We start from the raw sequence: 22,333 nt of genomic DNA on the forward strand, positions 1-22,333 counted from the left end.
CTCTGTGCCTTTTAGTTTCCTTCACAGTAGACAGGTTATGAAAGGAGAATGTTGATCAGAAAATAGCAATAAAATGCCATGCTTGGGGCTGCTGGACTTTTAAAAGCTAGCTGTCATTTTAGTGTCTTTCCTATCAACCTGATGATGATTGTTTTTGCACTTATGAATTCCTTAGAACACCTGTTCTTCTGGAAGAAGAAAATGTTTGACTTTCAGTGACAGATGCAAATTATCCACATCATTTTAAATTGAGTTGAAAAAAAAATAAATTGAGTTGAGCTAAAATAGGAAAAAAAAAAATAGTGCCTAGGAAGTCACTAAATATGTACTTAGAGTGAAATACCCTTCTTTGGCTAGGCCAAGTATGAAAATACTCGCCGTGTTCTTTATACTGTGATCAAGCCATTATTCTGTTCAAGAATTGTTCGATTCACGGAGGCAGCTTTACCCTTATTTTTCCTCATAAACACTGGCTTTCTCTTAAGTAGTTGCTTGTTTTATTTCAAGTTTGTTGCACTGATTAAAAATAGAGTATCAAATTATCAATGCTTAAAGTGGAAATCCAGCAATTCTTTATTCCCTTTTCCATGATAATTTCCTCTTTGCATCTATTTCTTTTCTCATCTTTCTAAATGTTTCTGAATTGAATTGCATTTCTGTTTTATGGCTCTTCTCTGCTTTCAGTAGCTTCCAATGCCATCTGCAGAGTTCACAACAAAGCACGTAGCTTTCTGCTCATATTTTGATCTAACATCTTCCTTCATTCAGTTTTCTGCAAAATTGGAGAAAAGGAAGGGGAATAGACTTCCGTCTTAAGGCTTTCTTTTCTCCCTTCCTATTTTTCATCTTCATTTTATTTAAACTTTTTGACAATTATAGGCAAGTTCTTGGAGAATAAGAACAATAAATTTACTGTCTGCTAATGTTACTCTGGAGATGTCAAAGTATAAGACAGATGACTAAATAAGAACATGTCTTCAGTGAAACAAATAGAGTTGAGCTTCGGTCTGCCACTTATTAGCTTTGTGATCTTGGTTAAATCAGTCAACCTTTTCGAATCTCAGTTTTCTCATTTTAAAGTTGTCCTTCATTGAAAGAGATGATGTATGAAAAGTGATTTTTAACTTGTAAAGTGCTCTACTGGTGTAATTTTTCATAACCAGCTATGTTTACATTTTGGAATCTTTAACATATTGTAGTAAATATAAGTAAAGAGAATTCAAACTTTCTGATGAAACAAATTTAGTGAAAATGCAGGTAGATAAGCTATTTCAAAAATTTCACAAATGAAAAAAGTAAAATAAAAAAAACTTCACAAGTGAAGGTAGAATGGAAATAATAAATATTTTGAACTGATATAGTTTTTGATATATTATGTTTTAAATTTTTGTGTATGAAATACACATAAAATATATACAATATCTGTGTACATTTTAAATAACAACTAATAATCACCAATATACATATAACCCAGTTTAAGAAATAAAACATTTAAATTAATACTAATAATAGTAATAATCACCCATGTATATATCACCAGCTTAAGAAATAGAACATTGCATATCCTTTCTCTAAACTCATCCTGAATCATGACTTTGAACACCTTCTACATGCTAGTGACTCCTAAATCTTAATGTGTAGTCTGGACTTCTCTCCTGAACTCCAGATTTGTGTATCCAGCTGCATATCTGGTATCTCCACTTGCAATGACTAATAGGCATCTCAGACTAGACATCGCTAAAACTGAATTCCTGATTTCTATTCTCCCACATCAGCTCCTCTGTAGCCTTCTTTATCTCAATTAATAGCAACACTATCTTTCCAGTTGCTTAGGATAAAAACTCTTAGTTTTAATTGCTTTTTTCCCCCTCACACCCCATGTAGAAGCTATCAGCAGAGCCTGTTGACAGTTCATTAAAAATACATCTAGAATCTCACTTCTCAACACCCCCACTGCTAGCGTCCAAAGTATTATTCTCTCTTTTTAGGTTATTACATTAGCCTCCCAACTAGTATCTCTGCTTCTGTTGTTTTCTCTCCTATGCTTTATTTTCAGCACAGAGGCTTGAGTGGTCTTATTAAAAATAAGTCAGATAATGTCACCCCTCTGCTCAAAGCCCTCCAGTGATTTCCCTTCCCACTGGCTCAGAGCAGTTGCTCTACACTGCTGACCCCCTGTAAATGCTGTCATCTTTTCTTTGACTACTACTCTCTCTTTCTCATTCTCTTCCAACTACCTGATGTCTTGCTGTTGCTCCAGTGTGACACTGAGTTTGCTGCCCCTTAGGGTTTCTAGCTTTATGCTGGAAGCTTCTGATAAGACTTTCTTCCCTTCCTGATGCCTAGGTCCTTTGGGTCTCTTCCGTATATATTTGGCCATTAACACCTGGCTCTAGCCATTAGGTGTGAAGTGATACCCTCAAGCAAATGCCCATTTTAGAACTCTGGTTACTTTTCTCTTTTTGAACTCTTCCCTTGTGCCCCCTCCCCCATATCTTTTTTTGTTTTACAAGGACTTCTGTATCTTTGTTGCCAATTCAGCCATTCATTGAAAATATTACATTTTATTCAGCATTTTTAGATGGCTTTTTTGTCAGCCATTTTGCCACAACTGAAAGTCTGGTGAGCGGTTATTAACTAACCAAGTTAGATCAGTGATTTCTTGGAAATAATTTTGTTTCTTTCTTGGGTTAAAGGATGGAAGACTCCAGACAGGAGACCACATCTTGAAGATTGGTGGCACAAATGTGCAGGGAATGACCAGTGAGCAAGTTGCACAAGTGCTAAGAAACTGTGGGAATTCTGTCAGGATGCTTGTTGCAAGAGACCCGATTGGTGAAATTTCTGTAGCCCCCCCTGCTCCTGCAGCCTTACCTGTTGCCCTGCCTGCTGTAGACAACAGGAGCCCTGGTTTTGTGAGTATGCAAATTATTCTTTCATCTTAAATAAATACTGCGTGTGATATACTGCAAGATTAGAAATACTTTCCACTCCAAGTGCCAGATGGCTTGAGTAGTGTGTCAGCGCTCAACAGTGAAGCAGAGGAGAGCCCGATTTGGAGACACTAGAGAAGTCTGATTTTCTTTTTAGCTGTTTCTCAGGATTAAGTCATTCAACCTTCCTGAGCCTCAGCTACTCTTCTGTAAATTGAAGAATAACAATACTTGCATTGCTATTTCATTAGATTGGTGAGGAGACATCCAGATGGTGGAAAGGAAACTGTAAATACTGGTCAGTGTATGAGAGTTATCACTGATGAGAGCAGATTGGTCAAAGGGAATAGACATTAATAGTAATATTTATTATGATTATTAATAGTCATTATAGTTATATAATAATTATCTTTATTAATCATTGTCAAGCACCTGGGATTGTCCAGGTCATCTGAATTCTGCACAAGAATTCTGCAAGATAGGTCTTATCATCTATTTAATAGATGAGGAAACAGAAGTCCAATTAACTTTTTTCTTTACTGTTTTTATTGAAGTTTAAGTGATTTACAATGTTGTGTTCATTTCTGGTGTATAGCAAAGTGATTCAGTCCTACTTGTATGTATGTAAGTAAATTGCAAAGCTGGAATTTGAATTCAAATCTTTCTGGTCCATTCTGAGCTCTTTTTCTTTCTTCTAGTCTTACTGAGATATAATTGACAGACAGCACTATATAAGGTGTACAGCATAGTGATTTAATTTACATGCATTAGGAAGTGATTATCACAAGTTTAGTGAACATCCGTCATCTCATATAGATACAAAATTAAAGAGATAGAAACAAATTTTTTTCTTGTAATGAAAACTCTTAGGAATTACTCGGTTAACAGCTTTCGTATATAACATACATTGATTACATTTATCATGTTGTACATTACATTCCTAGTCCTTATTTATCTTATAACTGGAAGTTTGTACCTTTTGACTGCCTTCATCCAGTCCCTCCCCCTCCCTCACCCCACTCCAAGCTCCTTCCAAGCATCTCACAGGCATATCTGAATCAAGACATAACATGGCAAGAGGAAAGAAACAATTTTAAAACGAGGGGATGGGGGAAGAGGAAAGAAAAGAGAAATGATTATGGTGAGAAGGCAGTGGGAAGCTGCCTTTCAAATTTATCTGAGGGTCCATTTTGATGTCTTCTGGAAAGTTATTTACTTTTTCCTTCTTGGACCATATGAGTGGAAGTTTACTGTCAGAGATATTAGAATCATTTTTGTTTTCTTCTCCAAACTAGTTAGAACCATTTTCTTTTCCCTCCATTACTCTGATTCTCTGAAGCCTTCTACTTTGTGGTGAGGGACCAGCGTAGCTGTGTGAGGAGAGAGTTTGATGCAATCAGTCATTTGCTTTCTGTTGCTAATGTTTTGAACTGAAAGCAAGTTAATATATTTTTAGACACCTTACTCTTTTACAGAAATATTTTAAATTAGAAGACAAGTAACAATTTTAAGTTTTATGTCAATGCTTTCTGCTCATGATCATTATTATGATGATTAGTCATATCATTTATTTCTAACTTTCAGGTACAAATTTATGCTGAGTTTTTTCTAAGTGACTGTAATAGTTGTCTATTGTTGTGTAACAAATTACCACAAATTTAGTGGCTTTAAGCAATAACCTTTGTTGGTCCATAGTTTTGTAGGTCAGAAGTTTGGGTGAGCTTGGCTGGGCTCTCTGCTTAGATTCTTACAAGGCTCAAATCAAGGTGTCAGTCTGGCTGGGCTCTTATCTGGACGCTTGGGGGATAATCCATTTCCAAGTTCATTCAAATTTGTTGGCAGAATGTAGTTCCTTGCAGCTGTAGGACTAATGTCTCTTTGCTGGCTGTCAGCTAAGGAGCTTTTTCAGCTCCTTAAAGCCCCCTGTGTTCCTCCTCACATGACCCACTCCTTCAAACCATAAGTCCAGTCTTTATGCTTCAAATCTTTTTCACTTCCCCTTCTGCCACCACCAGGAGAAAGCTCTCTGCTTTGCAAGGGTGCCTAGTTCAATTAGGTTCCCCTGGATAATCTCCCTTTTCCATGACATAAACCCAGGAATGGCACCAGGAATCAAAAGTTGTGGGGACCATCTTAAAATTCTGTGTACCACAGGTGCTTAGAAAATACCTGACAAACCATGCACAAATTGATTATGTACACAGTTATGTAACTAAACCTTATATATAATTAAGATTATATTTTTCCTTTCAGGACAGTTCTACTCATTTTGAAACTTATGATGTTGAACTCATTAAGAAAGATGGACAGAGTCTTGGGATTAGAATTGTTGGCTATGTTGGAAACTCTCATACAGGTAAATGAATCATTTCTATTTTATATTTGGAAATAATTATGAAGGATGTTAAAGTTTCTAGACAGTAAAATTAAATATCTGCAGATTTTAATTTAAACATTAAACAATAAAACCATGAATCTATAATGGCAACCAGTTACTTCTGAGTGACTAGAGAATCAGTTTTATATCAGTAGTTTTATAGCTGGCTCAATAGCCATTAACAAAAGAATTCAATTATCCAACACAGTGTGTAACATTTGAATTGTACCTCCCCTTTTTTCTGAGATACATTTTAAATATTATGACTCTGATATTACGACATTTTCCATGGATAAAGTAAAATGATTACTGCATATATTTCATACTGTGAATGTCAAAAAGGATTAACTATTATGTTTAATTATTGGAAAAGTAAGAGAAAACACTTTAATTAGAATTACTTTTCATTCATGTGAAAGGAATACATTGTAAGAATAAATACATGACCCAAGTATGTCTGAATAATATCCCCTCAACTCCTTCAGGAACTTTCACTGTAAGAGTTACTCTCTTATGATAAGAAATCATTATAGTAAGGAAAAATAAACCTTTTTTTGCAAATATTTGCTAGTAACATGAAAAGTCAGAGTTATTAATTGTTCTAGTTTTTAAAAATTAAAAAATCAGAGAGTTCGTTTTTTAAGTTATTATTTTGCATATTTACGGCAGGTGGAAAGATTAAAAATGCTAATGTATTCAAAGTCCTGAATGAAATTCATGTCAGACCACCTTGTGCTATTTTAGCCTAATGAAATAACTGTTTTCAGACCTTGAGATTTTCCAAGTGTCACCATTTTTAGGTTCAGAATTTAAATGAATTTCAAAAGAGCTAAGTATGGATTGTATAATAATGTTGCAAAAAAGCTGTATTGAGTAGCTCTTTAATATGCTGTCTGATTAAAGAAATCATGTCTAAGTTCCTAAACTGTGGTTTATGAACTATTATTACATTAAGTTTTCACTTACTATATAACCTAGTTCTGAACCTAACAATATACATGCAGAGTAAAATGAAATGAAAAACTGATAGAAAATTGAGAAAACTTATTGTTACTGAATAAGGAAAAGAATCATTTTACTTCTTTACCCTCAAAAGAAGCTTTTGGGACTGAACAGGAGGTGGGGAGCAGTGGTGAATCTAAAAACTAGAACTTTTTATAACTCAGTATGCTTTTTAACATGTAGTCTTTCAAAATAATTTTCACTTTATTCCATTCATTGGAACTTTTGAGCTGTTGCTTTGCTTGGGTCCGGAGGAGTAGAAAAATGAATATAAGAAAAATGTACTGAGGGAGATAAACATGTAAATAACTCTCAGTTATTTGAGGATAAATGAAATACATGTTTTAGCAGGGATGCAAGCAAACTATCATCATATGGCAGATGAAAGACTCATTTTGACAGAGAAAAATGGAGAATTCACAAAGAAAGGGGCATTTGTACTAGGCCAAGAAAAGGAGAAGGATTTTGATAGAAGGGGTGAGGTTGATAGGAAGGAAAACTGAAATTAGAAAAGGGAAAAAATCATGAAAATACTTGGTGTTTTGTTGGAACATCAAGAGTCTTGTGTGTCTGGACTTTTGTTAGAGTGATGGGGGTTGGAAGATGAAGTGAAAAAAGAATTTTGGAGTAAATTATGGAGGTCCTTGAATGTGATTCTGTGAAATTTACATTTTATTATGTAGACAGTAGGAATCCATTGATGTTTATTTTCCTTCTACAGACAATAGTTTAAGTTCATTTGAAATTAAAAAATAAAAATGTATAATCATCCAGAACAGTGATTTTTCTAACTTCCTTTCCAGTCCTTCCCCATAGGTATGCATACTTTTTATATAGTTGCAATTTTTATATACTTTTACTATATATAGAGAGAAGTTAACATGAGCAGTGAACTAAATGTAGACAGGAAGTATTGGGACACTTATCGTAGTGCTGGTGAGAAATGATGAAGGCTTATGTCAAGTCAGCAATGAGAAGGGAGATGGATCAAGAGAATAGAATTAAGATTTAACATATGATCCAGCAATACCACTCCTGGGCATAAACCTGGAGGAAAATATAATTCAAAAAGTCACATGCACCCCTATGTTCATGGCAGCACTATTTACAATAGCCAAGACATGGAAACAACCCAAATGTCCATCAACAGATGACTGGATAAAGAAGACACACATACACACACATATATACAATGGAATACTACTCAGCCATAAAAAGGAATAAAATAATGCCAGTTGCAGCAACATGGATGAATTTGGAGATTGTCATTCTAGGTGAAGTAAGCCAGAAAGAGAAAGAAAAATGCCATGTGATATCACTTATATGTGGAATCTTTAAAAAAAGGACACAAATGAATTTATCTACAAAGCAGAAACAGACTCACAGACATAGACTTACTGTTCCCAGTGGGTAAAAGGGGTGGGAAGGGATAAATTGGGAATTCAAAAATTGCACCTTTTGGGGAGTGATGGAAATGTTAGCTATCTTGATTGTGGTAGTGGTTTCATTGGTGTAGACATCTATCAAAATTCATCAAATTGTACATTTGAAACAAGTGTAGTATACTGTACAGGAACCATACCACAATAAAGATGTTAAAAATAAATAAATAAAATAATGCTAAAAAAAAAAAAAGGGCTTAACATGAGCTTTCCCGAATTTCAGCTTATATTGGAGTGATTATTTTTCAAAAATAGGCATCAGTCAAATTATTTCAAATTCAGATCACTTGTGATGGTGACAGTTTGAAATAATCCATCAATTTCTCCGCTTGTGTTCAAAATCGTATTTATCAAGCCTCCAGTCAGCCCCTTTAGCTAATTAACCTCTTGATGTGAATTTTGCAATCAAGCCTAATTAGAGCTTTCTTCTTTTTTCCATGTGTTTTGTGCACCTTAGGGGAAGCTTCAGGGATTTATGTGAAAAGTGTAATACCGGGCAGTGCTGCATACCACAACGGCCAGATTCAAGTGAATGACCAAATAGTTGCTGTAAGTGACTTCCCTCGTTTTTAGAATTGAGTCAACTTTGGGGGAAAAATTATAATATGTATGCAAAGGGAATGGCTTAATATAGTCTCATAATATTTTAAAAAATTGTTAATATAGTGAAATCTCATTAATTTGGACTCTTACGGTACTAAATTTAATTTTTTTTAATTAAAATTTTTTTTTACTGCCTGTGAAGAAAAGAGTCACTAACTATTTATAGGAAAAAATTCTATATACATATGTATTATAATATACATATTTACATATGTTTGAAAGATGCTGTAGCATTCTCCTAGAAAACACTTTTCAGGCACCTCTTTGTGTTTTTTAAACTCATCAGTTTTATATACAATTAATAGGCCATTTACCAGAACTTTTTAATCCCTTTGTGAAAGTTTTTCTAATAGTGGTAATTTTGAGTATATTCAAACTTGATATTTTATGTATTTGAGACTATAACGATTGCCTTTTATCAATTTGGATTGGTGTTTCCTCCATTTAGTAGAAATCAGTTAAATTTTATAGTTTATTCTCATAATTTGAAGCATGTATACATTACAGATATACACATGTAATTTAGTGACCTACGCAGAAACAAACGTTTGCTGATACAATTTGACTATCCTTCAAGTCCATCTAAGGAAGCACTTCTCATGACCCTTGGCTTTCCCATTATTAGGCTTAGGAAATGTCTTGGGATTGGCAGGGTTTGGAGACCAGTGATAGCGGTGGATACTTTGGAGAAAATACTTAACAGGGAAAGCTAAACAGTGGTTTGGCTAACTTGAGGAAGGTTGAGCTAGGAGGCCTGCTGGATTTCAGGGCCAACTGAGCTGAGATTAGTAAATACCTTTCTTGAGCACACTTTTTCAGAGTACTGGAAAACCTAAGGGAAGGAGATCAGTTTCTTTTGGAAAATATCACATAGTGACACTTCGTGGAGGGATGACGTATCGGATGGCCTCTTCAATTTGAGTAATAATGGCTTCTGTTAATACATCTTAGAGTTCTGTATCACAATTGACTACCTTTTATGGCACTTTGAATTTTGAATAGCATAAGAGATTAAGACCCTTTACCTCACTTAGGCTGTAAGTTAAAATGTATGATTTAGGAGTAAAAGTTTGAGTACTCAAACTCAAGTTTCTCAGGAAATTTGTCAGCATGTTTTACCACTAATTTTGCATCCTTATTCAAAAAAATGCTTTCTTAGGTCTAATACAAATTCTTTCTGGAATGAAATAAATTGCCTAATTTTATCCTACCTTGCCAAAATTAAAAGTAGTGGCTAACTTGAAACCTCTGTTTAATGTGTCTCCTAATGTTTTAGGTTGATGGGGTGAATATTCAGGGTTTTGTCAACCAGGATGTTGTTGAAGTGTTACGAAATGCAGGGCAAGTGGTACACCTGACCCTAGTTCGAAGGAAGGCATCTTCATCTGCTTCTCCACTGGAACGGCCCTCAGACGGAGGTAATTAAGTCGGCCGTCCCTCTCCCCACTGTGTAGTCTGGGTTTGGAAGAGTAGCTCCTTTATGGAAGCTGTTCTGTAGTTCTGGGAAGGAAAAACTGCCACCTTGTGTAACGCAGTGTTGGAGAAGTGAATCAGCTCATTTATGTATTGTAGAAGAGTTTCCTTTGCCTGTTACAACGTGCCAGCCCAAGTGTTAGAACGTGAACCCTGACATGCATTCAGCTTTGAGCTTCTCTAAATGTAGACGGAAATCATTTTCCCCCAAAGCTTCCAAATTTCATTTAATACTTATATTTGAATAATAAAACTTTGCCACCTTTTGTTCCAGGGAACTCATTTGTCTAATGCTTTGACATTTTGCAAACTTTAGGTTTCATATTACTTCCAATGATATGTTTGATTCTAATGTTTCTTGATTCACTTTGTGAAATATAGCAAGAGAAAATAAAACATGGATTTCTATCAAGAATATTTTTATTTATAAAATGATATTTGCTATTTTGATTATAAGGGTAAATTTTCATTATGGAATAAATGTATTATTGTATGCATGCCAACTTTTAATTATCAACTTATATAGATCAACAAAATTTTACAATCATGGAAACATATTCAATTTAAAATGAACAACTAGTTATATAACTAGCAAGTAAGAATTAATTCCATTAGAATTTGTCAGAAGATGAATACTTTTTTTTCCTCTCTTCTGAAGATATAATGAGCCTGGAAACCTTTACTTTCAGCTAATGTTGATTTGTATTTATGTTGGAACTTTTTAAGTTTTATGTGATAATGGAAATTTTGCTGCTGAAAGATAGATGCCCTGTCAACTGTATTATATGTATAAAATTTAAAATTGCCTGAATAGTTCAAATTATACAAATGCTATATTGACCTTAAAAGGTTTATGTAAATGTCTATGTCAATATAATGGTTTTTAGTAATTCTGATAAAGCCTTTGGCTTTAGTTTGCTATATCAAATGAAGTATGTCATCTGTAAATTAGCAATTCTTTACTGGGCATGCCTATGTTTTAAATTTGTCTTAGGATAGGTTTTGACTCTAAACCTGCACTTCTCCATGGTTTGGTGCTGTGTGTTTCACTAGCACCCTTTGAGGAGCACTCTGCTGCAGCATTTATCACACTGTGTTGTAACTACCTGTTTGATGTGTGGTTACTATAATGTAGGGGAGTGGTTATGCCTGTGTCCCTGCCCCATCTAACACATCTTTGTGTGTCTTCCTCGTAGTCAGTGTTTAAGTCTGTTTTTCTCCAGCAAACTGCAGTTTCTAGCTCTTATGCAGTACCTCCCTCTACCATTCAAAATCTTACATTTTCTCCTCTAAACTCATGCTATTTTTGTGTGTTGTATATACTTCTGTATACACATGGTATCACATGTGTCTGCTACTTGTAGAATACAATCATATGTTGCTTTGTACTGTACACTCTGTTTAGTATGTAACTTTTCCCCCCAACTATACCAGCAGCTTCTGGTTGGCATTTGTTTTGCCAGCACTGGGCTGTGCATTTACTGTGTATCAAGGGATTAATATTCTAAAAAATTCTGTGGTTTAAAATCTCATGCTAAGATCATAGGAATTTTTAAGTGGTTGTATTTTTCAACTTTTTATTGTAAAATTTTTCAAACACAGAAAAATTGAAAAATAATATAACAGTTACCCACAAACCTGTCATTTAGATTCAGCAGTTAACATTTTGCCATATCTGCTTCATCTATTTATCTTGTTCTGATCCATTTAAGAGTGAGTTGTAGACACCATGACACTTTGGCCCTACATACCAGTTTATAGCTTCTAAAAATAGCTGTGATATCATTATCACACCAAAGAAAATTAATAGTAATTTCCTAAGATCAAACACCCAACACATACTCAAATCTTCCCAAATTTCCCCAATTGCTCCCAGATGTCTTTTGTAGCTCCTTTTTCCGCTTCTCCTCTTTCCCCCCAAAAACCTCATAAAGTTCAGGTCATTGATTTTATGCATTGTATTTATTGCATGTATGATGTTTCTTTGATTTCTTAATCTAGAAGAATCCCCTGCCCCTGCCTCCAGGCATAGACTTTTCATAGGGATTGTTCATTTGACACTAGAATGCTATACTCGGAATTTATTACCTATGGTGTCATTTAACTTGTTCCTCTGTCCTCTGTGTTTCTTGTGAGCTAGAAGCTGAAGCTAAGGCCTTAGATTCAGTTTCAATATTTTTGATAAGAATACTTTATAATTCACATGTGGCTAATTAAAAACCTAAAATGATTCTTGTTCAGCCTTTCTTGTGCTTAAGAGATACATAGGGGTACTTAAGAGATACTTAAATATGGTCTTCATCTGCCAGTAATTCAAGTTAGCAATTCTTATTTTTAGGAACTGTGGTAGAAACACCGAAAACAGCTCTCTTTCTGACCGGAGCAGTGGAAACAGAGACTAATTTGGATGAAGTTGAGGAAACTGAAGAAAGAATGGATAATCTAAAAAATAAGGACATACAAGCCTTAGAAAAACGGGGTAGGCACAGAATGTTCTGTATTTTCTGCTCAATTGTGTTGTGAACCTGAAACTGCTCTAAAAGAATAGTCTATTTAAAAAAAAAAAAAAAGCATTAAAGTATTTTGTAAACTGAAAAAAAAAAAAACTGGGTAGGCACAAAGCAGTCAAAATAATTTAACTTTCTCGTTTGTTAACCTTATTTTCTCTGTATAATTAATATAATGTGAGGAATTTTAGAGGCACTTTGGAGATATAAAATAGGATATTCTTTTTTTAAGTGGTTGTAGAATGCAGACAAGTCTTAGTATCTTAACACTTGTGGCTGTTGGGGATCAAGCATATTGTTGTTTAATCTTTCTTTAATTATGTTGATTTTGAATACGTTTTTTATTAGTTTGTGATGACTATTCTTTAATCTTGTCAACATTTTTAATTACTGCATATTTTAGCTTGTATATTATCATTAGTTGTAGATATATAGCTATCTGAAAACATATAGCAGTATTTCCTTTTCACCATAACAATAATGTATACATTTTTATATGTTTCTCAAATTGCCAGGTTGCTATATATTTATCCTTTAATTTTCTTTTTAATTGCTGTGTGACTTTGTGTTTGTGCTCTGTTCTTTGATACTATAGTTGACTTTATTCTGCAAACATATTGAATAACAGTCTTACACAGTTCCCTGTACAAAGGCAGTCAGGAAAGCCTTGCCAATTGAATGAAATAGAATACTTAAACTTCATCCATGTCTAGACACGTTTTGGCTTTTGGCTTTGATTGTCTTCTCTCAAGAAAGAATGGCCTGAAGGAAGGAGTGAATCCCTCATTCAAGTTTAAAAATTTCCTACAGTTTGGAAATTTAACTTGTTCTTTTTGACCCAAGTAGATTGCAGTTAACTTTTGCTGTTTTGAACCTAGCTAGATTTATAGTGAGCCATCAGGTGCCAATCAAATACATTCTGAAGTCAGAAATATTTTTAGAAATATCTGCTCTTTTTGGATCAAGCTTGTTACATTTTTTTTTCATGAGTATGTATAATTTCAGCTTGAGAGTTAGACCAATTCTTCTGTTATGAAGTTAGCTCACTTTTGCTATAGGGACAGAACAATTTTCCCTTCTTCCCGTCAAGTTTCTTTGGCTGGTCTAATAATGAAATCGACATAAGACAGATTAACACAGGAGAAAAACAAATTTCCTACGTACAGGAGCTCTACATAAAAACAGGAGGCCCAGGGGCAAGTTGTGCAATTGAGACTCACCTGCCATCCTGAGCTAAGGAATGAGATAAGGGCCTGAGCCTTCAAAGAGGAGGAGCGTAATTCACAGGATGATGAAAGCAAATATTTGGTAATTAGAAGTTTGCCCAGCCATGCAGATATGTCTTTCAAATAAAATAAGATCCCTGGTAATAATTCCTTTTCTGGTACAGGTCCCCTATCTAAATTCTTTTAGGTAGTTAAGGGAGAGGTAAAAAATTTTCCCTGACTCTGCTGAGTCCTAATTGCTTTCAGCTTAAAATAATCCACATGCCACAGTGGCAATATTTGGAGGTGGCGTCTTCTGCGCCTCTTCATTGCCATTGGAGTAATTGTTTAGATCGTCATACCATTATTATTATTATTACTATTATTATTTTTGATCATTTTTGTGCAGCCCAGGATTTGAGCTGCTGAAAATCTCTTTCTTCTGGTACTTAGGCCTTTGTGTTGTGCTTTAAAACTCATGACTGTCTGTACTTTCATTATATGACTGAAAGGTAAAAATATAGTCCAAAAAATTGTGAGAAGTCGACATTATTTTATACATGTGTATAAAATATCTTTAAATATTATGTTTTTAAGCTTACAATTCAACAAATGCATTGCAATTTTTTTTTTCGAATTAGCTTACCACATAAGAAACTGCTGCCTCTAAGAAATTTAATAGAACTCTTAATGTAATTTCTTATGGAACTGTTAACAGAGTAGGCACAAAGGTGCAGAGCTCACATGAATGATATTTTGTTTTTATCAGGATCTTTAGTTAGTTATCCTCGAAATGTAATCTAGCATATCAGTTAATACAGTTACTTCACGGATATTATTTTGTAAATCTAGTAATTTAAGTTCTTTAGTGTTCATTAGTCGTAGTCTCTGATTTTTGAGGTTAGTCTGTTTTACTTAATGATTTGTATTATGTAATTAAGCATTATATGCATCCAAGATTAGCTATCTGTGCCGAAGGCTGGAAAAGCTGATACTGCAAGTTATGTTTGATTTTAGGCAGATGGTTATGTCATTTGTGATAAGTGTTCTGTGACTTGTCCAATCTTGTGACATAATTGACTTTTTCTTAAACTTGAAGAAAAAAGGTAGAGGTTTGCTTATTTTCTGCTACTACTGTGGATATAAATTGAAATTATAGTTTCAGTACTTGACTTTTGTCCATTAGGCATTATTCAGACTACAAACTGCACTGAGTTTCTGGCTAAGATCATATGGAGGATAGGCAGGCCACTTAAAATCTGTCTTAGCTCTTTAAAATTATGTCACCTATGCAAAAATAGCAATACTACCCTTCAGTAAGAAAATCGTAAAGAAATGATAACCAAGTAGCCACAAAAGACCAACGTAAAACCAAAGTTTCTATTATATTAAAGCTCATGCAACTTACTGGTTGAATTAAACCAGCTAAGCTTTTATATCTCCCCAAGTGAAAAGTTTTATTGGGTCATGGTGATGTGCCTTGTTGATGGTGAAGGTATCCTGATAAGTTTTTACTTTTCCTGTGGATGAGTGGAAGGTACTACTCTGAAGTGATTAACATTCGCCTTAAATCCTTGTTTGTGCTAACATAGCATAAAGCAAAGCCAGATACATTTTACTTGTAAACCACAGGATGTTTGCATATAAACTGTATGTAATTCAAATTTCATTTATAGCTCATCATTTCCTCTTCCCTTTAAAATATTCCTTAACAACAAAAGCCCCTTCGTAATTTGGACACCGCCGGTCTTTACATTTTGCATTAGTCTTATAAGTCACCTCTGATTTACTCTACCTAATAGACATAAATTTATGCACTTTCCTTTTTATTCATTTCCCTTTTACTTACTGAAACTGTGCTGTTACGGAAAAATTTAGTAGTTTAGAGTGTTTAGCTCTCAGTAGCTTCAACTATTTTTTTTTTTTTTTTAAATCTAGAAAGAGTCCCAGACTCTTCAGAAAATGAGCTGAAATCCAGATGGGAAAACCTATTGGGCCCTGATTATGAAGTAATGGTATGTTAAAATCTTCTAGTAAGAAACACTCATGTCTCATTTCATGTCAAGCTCCTAATGCTATAATTGAAAGAAATGGGAGAGTTAAAGAATAGCCAGCCTGCCTTTATTTTTCCCTCCTGTCCTTCTTCCTTATTGGATCAATTAATTGATTTTTTTTCCTTTTCATTTTAAGCTGCAAGAACAGCTAAGGACTGCACACAAGCTTCAGCTACAATTAGCAGACACTCAGTTCATGTTGAACCATTTAAGTCAACAATAGGCAGAAAAATGTTGGGAGAGAGAGGGCTTGCCTTTAAATTTATAACCTGGATCAGCTGCTTAAAATTGCTGGCATTTTTATGATTGCTTTTATGATCTGTTTGTTTTATTGTACACTGAAAGGGCTGTGGATATTAGTCCTATGTTTCACAAAGAATCTTACAGTTTTATGAGAAAAATGAAAGAATGATTATCAAATGTATTTGGGAGAACAGGAAGTAATTTAGGTTAGGTATAAGTTTATAGTGCCAGTGGTCCATTAGACTTCCTTTCACCTGTTATTAGATTCATTGAGTAAGGGATTGATTACATTTCCCCATATGAATCCACATGAAAGCAGAAAGCTGTGCTTAGAAAAGCCTCTGCAGTGTTCACTAAATGCGTTAGTAATAAAATATTCTATTAAATTTCTATTGTCATTCACATTTTCTTACATATGTTTGTCATTAGTGCTCCTTGGCTGGTTGAGATTTCTTTTTTCTCTCTTGATTCAAAATATGCAGCCGCTATCTGTTGTCAGACATTTTCCAGTTTTATTAAGATGAGTCAAAATAGTCCGTAGTTTCTCTTCTTTCTAATTTTGTACTTGCATGTTGGTTCTTATGAACTGCTGCTTCTTTACTTCGTAGATTTCAAAGCTATTTTGTCGTTAGACTCTCACCTAGCAAATGACCTTTCCTGCTATTCTGACTGGTTGATATTCAGAGTAGTCTGGTGTACCAGCATTTTTAAATGGTCAGTTTGGGGATGAGTTCTCTCTTGTTAAAAATGTATCGCCCTTATAACTTACCTTCCAAATTTTATCACACAGTGAGGTCATAACAGAGGAGCTAGAAAGAGGAGACAGAATATGAAGTTGGAAATTTAAAGTGACAGCTTATTCATTAAGAGTTGTCACATGTTCTGAGGGATCAGGAACCGAAAGGAGAAGCCAGGCAAGACGGATGAATGAATGCAAACATGCATGCGAGCATTCATGTGCTCATGTTTCTTTATTTTCTTTCAGAGTCTACTTATATAAAGTGCAATACTTTTAGAAGCTTTAGTTGGATCATTTTTTAACTTCTCCCCTCCTTCCAGATGTACCACATTTTATTAACAACTTACAGATGCAAATCATCAGTAAGGTATTTAGCTTGCAAGGAATTCACTTCTGTGGATGTCCGCCACTGAAGCTCAGAACAGTAGTTTTAGGCCAGGATTAAAAGCGTTCAATATTCTTTGAGCTTCCCACCAGTCTAGGTCTTTCTGTTTTGTGTCCTTACCAGCTCTTTCTCCTAGGAAAATTGTTTGAGCTTGCTGTGGAAAGTCAGATGCTTCAGTTTTTCCAAAGTTGTCTGATTTTACTGACCTTGCAAACTTTGTTTCAGGCCTGAATTTAGAAGTAAAAATGGCCATACTCTTGGTTTTGTCAAAAAAATAAAATGTTTATGGCTTTAATTTAATGGAAAATTATTAATTATGGGGATCATGGATTTTTAAAAATAGTACATGTATTTGCCCCTCACCCTCTAGTTAAATTTTTGAATATTGGTGTGAAGAACAATAACAACAAAAAGAGAATGTTCTCTGCAATTTCACATTACGTGTTATTTCAGAAATGTAGAAGTGAGATGAGATGGAGTTATCAACTTACAGGTTTCATACAGATTGTTTTCAGAAAGCCTAGGAAGACATAAAGTTATGCTTTTACAAATGTTGGAAATATTTTTTCTTGTGAATTTAGGTTGCTACTTTGGACACACAGATTGCAGATGATGCTGAATTACAGAAATATTCAAAGGTAAGCACTATTTTTTTAAAATGCTGCCAGTTTTTTATTGTTTGAAGAGCTTTCTCTTAAGTTCTTGTCAAAGAAACTAGATTAGTGCTGTGACCTGAAGTTTCCAGAATTTAGCTTTAGCGGTTTTCTGGAAGCGTAGTAGGTTCTCACGGTTACGAAAAGTGATGGCTAGGTATGTCTGGGAAGAACATGGGTGGTTGTGGTGCCACTTCTGGAAGCCAAAATCCCAAGTCTGAGTGCTCTGCTCATGTTAAATGTAGTATGCAGAGCGGCCTTGTGCAGAGTGTATTCGTTTTTCAGATATTGTGAAGTCCTTTTCAAATGGTTCCTAAAATTCAAGACTATGATATAGACTTAAACATCTGGACTGGGAAGATTTTTTTTTTAAACATAAAAAAGTAGTTTATCTTCTGAGATAGGCAGTGCTTTTTCTTGGACTTTAAAAAATATTTTTGTTGGGAGACGTTTATTTCTAATGGCAAAATGCCATAAGGTAACTTTTACAGTTTTTCCTAACATTTTCAGTGTCCTCTCACTACAAATTAACATTATAATCCCTATTCTGCATAATCAAAGGCCAGGGTAATTGAGACTTAGAGAAGCCCTCCAGGTGGCTTTCTCAGCAAATGATGAGAAAGGAAAGGTTTCCTAGTCTGAATGGTTTCAAGAGTTACCCTGTGATCCCAGCTAGGGTAGATGAGCTGAGCTCAGCTTAAACTCTGCTGTCACACGCAGTGATCAAATTGAGTTTTCTGTGTCCCATTTGGGTTTCGTAAGAAGTCATCTCTTTAGATAGTTCTACCATTTCCTTCTTTGAGTATTTGTAATGAATATTTTCTGGCTAACATGCTAGGTTACATGTGCAGTTACTTTTAGGTTTGAATTTTCAAAGCTGACGCTGTGGAGAATGTTTCTTCCCTTGTCATCTGGCCTGCTTTTGGAGTCACCTCCTTGCCACAGCTGACTGGACTTCCCTCCTGTGTACAATAGGGACAGGGCACAACTTGTGCTTCATTTTAAATTACTTACAAAATCATCTTTAGGTTAGACTAGTCACTAGTTACTAGTTCCACCTACATTTGCTGAGAGGGATTTAATTCAAAGTAAGAGTAAGAAATAGAAATACCGCCCCGAACTTCATGTGTTATTAATTACTGAAGTATAGTCTACTGGTGACATGAACTCTGGAACCAAACCGCCTGAGTTCAGACTCTGGCTTATTCATTCACTAGTGTCTTAGGTCTCAGTTTTGTTGCCTATAAACGGAAGGTATTAATAGATGAGTACCTACTTGGTGGGTTGTGTAGGGATTAAATTTAATGTGCCTAGAATAGTTGCAAGCACATAGGACATTGTTTTTGTTTTCATGATCATTCATAAAAATCAGTGAGGCTTTTCCCCAAAATTATTCTTTAACTCACAGTAAACTCTTAGATAGTAGGTGTTTTCTGTTTACCTGTCTTCCACTTTATTAAATCTCCTCTGCCTAATCTGCTGCTCAAGTTTCTCTCTTGAGTCCTTAGTCTTAGTCCTTAGAATAGAATTTTTCTATTCAAGAATTTATTTCACTCACTTTTAGGTTACAGTTCTTTTGGTGAAATTCTCGATTAAAAAAAACCCCCTATATTTGCCATCTTTTTCTCTCTTTCTTAAACATATTAATCATAGCTTATAAGGACTTTAATTCCAATATCTGGATCTACTTTCAGTGTGTTTCTGGTGTTTGATATTTTCTCTTGTTATGGTTATTTGGTTGTATCTCTCATCATGCCATAATTTGAGTGAATGTTTGATATTATGTATGCCAACTGCAAAAGGCTTCAGGTGATATTATGTCCATCCAGAGGACTCACTCTTTCTTTTAATAAGGAGATAGTGTGTTTGTGTGTTCTATTAAGGTTCGGACTAAGCAATACTCTCCCACCCCCACCCCCATTTTTTGGTATCTACTCTGTGCCAGGTCCTCTGCTGGATGCTAGGATTTCAGAAGAGAACAAAACAGGAAAAAAAAAAGTAATCATACTTTGTGTACATCTTAAAGAATGTCATTATCTTTCTCTAGGCAGATGTCCTCTCTCACCTTCATTCCTTAGTTCCTTGCCACTAGTCTTACTAACTTACCTTCTTTCTAATCAACTTCTATGCATTATATATATTTGTACTCAAGTTACTCTGGCGTAATGGTGTAGAAAGGCTTTGAGTTGAACAGACTCTCAGGGCCAAGCTCACCAGTACATTCAGCTTCTCATTCATTCATTCATCAAATATTTTTTCCTTTTTTTTTTTATTGATTTTATGTTTTATTTAAAAAAATTTGTAGGGGGCAGTAATTAGGTTTATTTATTGTAATGAAGGTACTGGGGATTGAACCTAGGACCTTGTGCATGCTAAGCACTCACTCTACCACTAAGCAATACTCCACCTCCTTCCCCCTGCCAAATATTTTTTGGTATCTACTCTGTTCCAGGTCCTCTACTGGATGCTAGGATTTTCGAAGAGAACAAAACAGGAAAAAAAAAAGTTCCCTGCCCTGTAGAACTTTATTTTAGTAGGGGGAAATAGAAAATAAATAATAAGCTATATAGTATGGGTGGTCCAAGCAGGGAAGGTGGGTAAGGAATTCAGGAGAGAGTGGGGGTTTGCAATTTTAGATAGGTTGACCAGGAAAGGCCTCATTAAGAAAGTGACATTTGAGGAAATACTTTAGGAGGTAAAATAAGCAGCCTAATTTTTCTTCTACATAATATGAACAGTAATACCTATGTTGTAGAAGTTAAAGTAAAAATATATTTAATATATGCCCTAATTAATATAGCTCAGTGCCAACACATAAGAACTGTTTGATAAATGGTGGTTTTGTTTCCCAGTTGTATGCTTCCGGTACTTTTAGTGTCTGAACTTTTAAAGTCTCCTTTTCAAAAAAATGCTATTTTAAAATATTTAATTTAACTGAAATTTTGTTGTGCAGAAAGATTTTAAAAACTTTTTATACTGGAAGAAAAAGAGTCATTCATAATTGCACTGTTCTCTTTTCATATTTAGCTGTTCCCTATATGTGTTTACACAGTTGTAGTTGGTATACCCATCCTTTTGTGTAAAGTATGTAGCAGAGAAGGTATGCGTGCTTTTTGCATGTAACATTATCACACATACTTTTCTCTACTGTTGATTTCTTAATGATGAATGCCCACAGATTATTTTGATGAACTGTAACTTTTAAAAATCCCCTCAAAATTGGAAGTTTAGTTCTTAACTCAGTAGCTTCTAATTTCCCCTTACAACGTGCAAAGGAGACTGGCCAGTCAAAACCCATTTCACACGTGAGTATCCTGAAGTCTGTGTGGGTTGAATGACTCACCTCAAATTACTCAGCTAAATAGTAGCAGAGGCAGCTTGCAGCTTAGGGCCCGTGCTGTCATTCCTGAAAAATGTACTGAGCTTCTACTGTGCACCAGACACCTGTGCTACTAACTGTGGGAAGTGAACATGGAAAAGGTCTGCATTCTTCTAGAGTCTGGGCGTGATAATAAGTGAAGAAAGAACCCGATAAGATAGTTGTAAATTGTAAGAAATGATGTGAAGAAATGATTGTAAAAAGTGATGATGATTCAAGAAGCATAAACAGGGTGAGGAGAGCATAACTAAGTAGTGGTGGGGGGCCACTTAGAGAGAGAGAGAGAGAGGGAGAGAGCGCCAGGGAAAGCCTTTCTGAGCTCAGGCTTGAAGGATCAGGACGTGGTGAGCGGCAGGCACAGGTGGGAAAGGGCTGGCCTGTGGGAGGAATGGAAGTCGTTCGTTTCATAGTGTCTGGTTCAAGCTAAATGAAGAGTAGGTTGCTGTTAGGTGCTCCAGGGCCTCGAGATCCATGCTGATAAGCCTGGGCTTTGTTCTCAGGGCCAGGTAACACCAGTGGAAGGTTCTGAGCAGACTCATGCTCTGAGGTCAAGGCTGTAGGTGTTTCCTCTGTCCCAGCAGCTTTCTGATTAGGAAAATCATGTTTCATGGCTATCACTGATGTTCCTAAGGGTCTAGCTGTCTTCAGTGGGTCACTCTGGTTTACCACCTCTTGGCCACTACTGTTGAAGTGATGCCCATTCAAGAAGCATCTTCGTATTTGATGAGCCAGTGTTAATAGATAAGGTTTTCTTCTGAGGTGGATGGAGTTGTGGGGAAAGAGAGAGAGAAAGCAATTTGCAGTGGCTGGAGCATTAGCTGCACGGCTTCTAGGAAGCTGTTAATCATGACTTGAGAACAGTCTTCCCGCATCTGGGGAGACTTGCACTTTTAGGGATGGCTTTCTTGGCAAGTGTTTACTATTAAGATAATCACAGCACTGTGAGGGAGATGCATTACACTCATGCCAGTGACCTTTCTGCTGCCCATCAAGTGTGATATGAAGTGAGCATTAGTAATACCCCTGGGTGGGAAACAAAAAGACCAGTCCTCATGTCTGGTTTTGACAAGACAGACTGACTAATTTCACCTTATTTCCTTCCTGAATTTCATTCTCTGAGCCAGAGAGCATTAAAGTGTGAGTTTCTCCCTCCTTCTGTTTGCACAGAATTATGAGGGCAGTGGGGTGTACTGGGCCCCCAGGGTTGCAGTGGGTGCTACCACTCGGCACCCAGGGTCAGTGCTTTGCTTTAAAGACATTTTTGCCTTTATTTCTCACAGTGACCCTATTGGCCAGCAGCAGTTTCCCCCTTTTCATTTTTAATATGTGGAAACTGAG

At 35.5% G+C, this 22,333-nt stretch overlaps 1 protein-coding gene across 8 annotated transcripts in view; it reads left to right on the forward strand.

The window, feature by feature from the left end:
- PATJ (PATJ crumbs cell polarity complex component) overlaps positions 1–22,333 on the forward strand; it is a 291,845-nt gene that overhangs the window by 28,046 nt on the left and 241,466 nt on the right. For all 8 annotated transcript variants that reach the window (XM_032494431.1, XM_032494436.1, XM_032494434.1 and 5 more), the window contains exons 8-14: positions 2,697–2,915; positions 5,187–5,289; positions 8,212–8,303; positions 9,634–9,775; positions 12,169–12,309; positions 15,481–15,557; positions 17,545–17,601. In XM_032494431.1, the coding sequence (XP_032350322.1) occupies positions 2,697–2,915; positions 5,187–5,289; positions 8,212–8,303; positions 9,634–9,775; positions 12,169–12,309; positions 15,481–15,557; positions 17,545–17,601 (831 nt within the window). The remainder of the gene's footprint in view (positions 1–2,696; positions 2,916–5,186; positions 5,290–8,211; positions 8,304–9,633; positions 9,776–12,168; positions 12,310–15,480; positions 15,558–17,544; positions 17,602–22,333) is intronic.

Source organism: Camelus ferus, chromosome 13 (assembly GCF_009834535.1).
Source record: "Camelus ferus isolate YT-003-E chromosome 13, BCGSAC_Cfer_1.0, whole genome shotgun sequence".
Lineage (NCBI taxonomy): Eukaryota > Metazoa > Chordata > Mammalia > Artiodactyla > Camelidae > Camelus > Camelus ferus.